Source organism: Mesitornis unicolor, unplaced genomic scaffold (assembly GCF_000695765.1).
Source record: "Mesitornis unicolor isolate BGI_N332 unplaced genomic scaffold, ASM69576v1 scaffold30312, whole genome shotgun sequence".
NCBI classification, from domain to species: domain Eukaryota; kingdom Metazoa; phylum Chordata; class Aves; order Mesitornithiformes; family Mesitornithidae; genus Mesitornis; species Mesitornis unicolor.
The window spans coordinates 9,659-10,463 of record NW_010170318.1 but is presented as its reverse complement, the minus strand read 5'-3'; the positions used below and the strand labels follow the sequence as shown (position 1 = coordinate 10,463).

Genomic DNA, 805 nt, shown 5'->3' with positions numbered 1-805 from the left:
GGGGGGTCTGCGGGCTCTGTGCCCCCTGCCTCTTCCACCCCTGCGCCAACCTCACCAACCACTGCCCACGTGAGTCATGGCCACCCGGCCCCCCACAGCCCCATCCCCAGGAGACCCTACCCAAACACTGCCCAGGGCCCCTACTCAAATGCTGCCCATCATCCCTATCCAAATACTACCCCGTGCCCAGGAGACCCTACCCAAACACAGACCCCTGCCTGGAGATCTTTCCCAAATATTTCTTTGGGTCTCTACCAAAGCACCACCCCATTCCCTGGAAACCCCACTGGAATGACACCCCAAGACCCTACCCAGACACTACACACTCCCCTATGGGCTTTACAAAAACAGTGCTCACACTCTCAGATAAATCCCTAACCACTAAACACACCACCAAAACACGACCCAGAGACCATACCCAAGCAGTTCCCCATCCTCTCTAGATCCTACCTAAATATCACCTGAAGCCCTACCTAAAACATTGCCCGATCCCTTGTCTCTTTCCCAGAGATCCCCTCCAAAACCATATCCCAGCACCCAGGAGACCCTACCAAAACATTCCAACACCACAGCCCCATCCTGCCCCCTTCCCACCTGCCCCGAAGCAGAGCCCAGGGTGGCCTGGGCAGAGGTGGGCAAGGAGGATGTGAGGACACCCACTGCTCTGCTCTGTCCTTGCAGCACCGGCCATGTCCACCGCCGTGCCCCCCAGCTGCCAGGCCTTGCTGGATGCTCAGGCACTGCCCGAGCTGCCCCAGCGCAACTGGGCCCTGAGCCAGGCCTGTGCCCCCTATCAGCGCCTGTG

At 59.4% G+C, this 805-nt stretch overlaps 1 protein-coding gene across 1 annotated transcript in view; it reads left to right on the top strand.

Moving 5' to 3' along the window:
• Positions 1-689: 689 nt before the first annotated feature.
• PRSS56 (protease, serine, 56) overlaps positions 690-805 on the top strand; it is a 4,816-nt gene continuing 4,700 nt past the window's right edge. Inside the window, 1 exon segment of the mRNA XM_010179651.1 lies at positions 690-802. Within this exon segment, the coding sequence (XP_010177953.1) occupies positions 690-802 (113 nt within the window).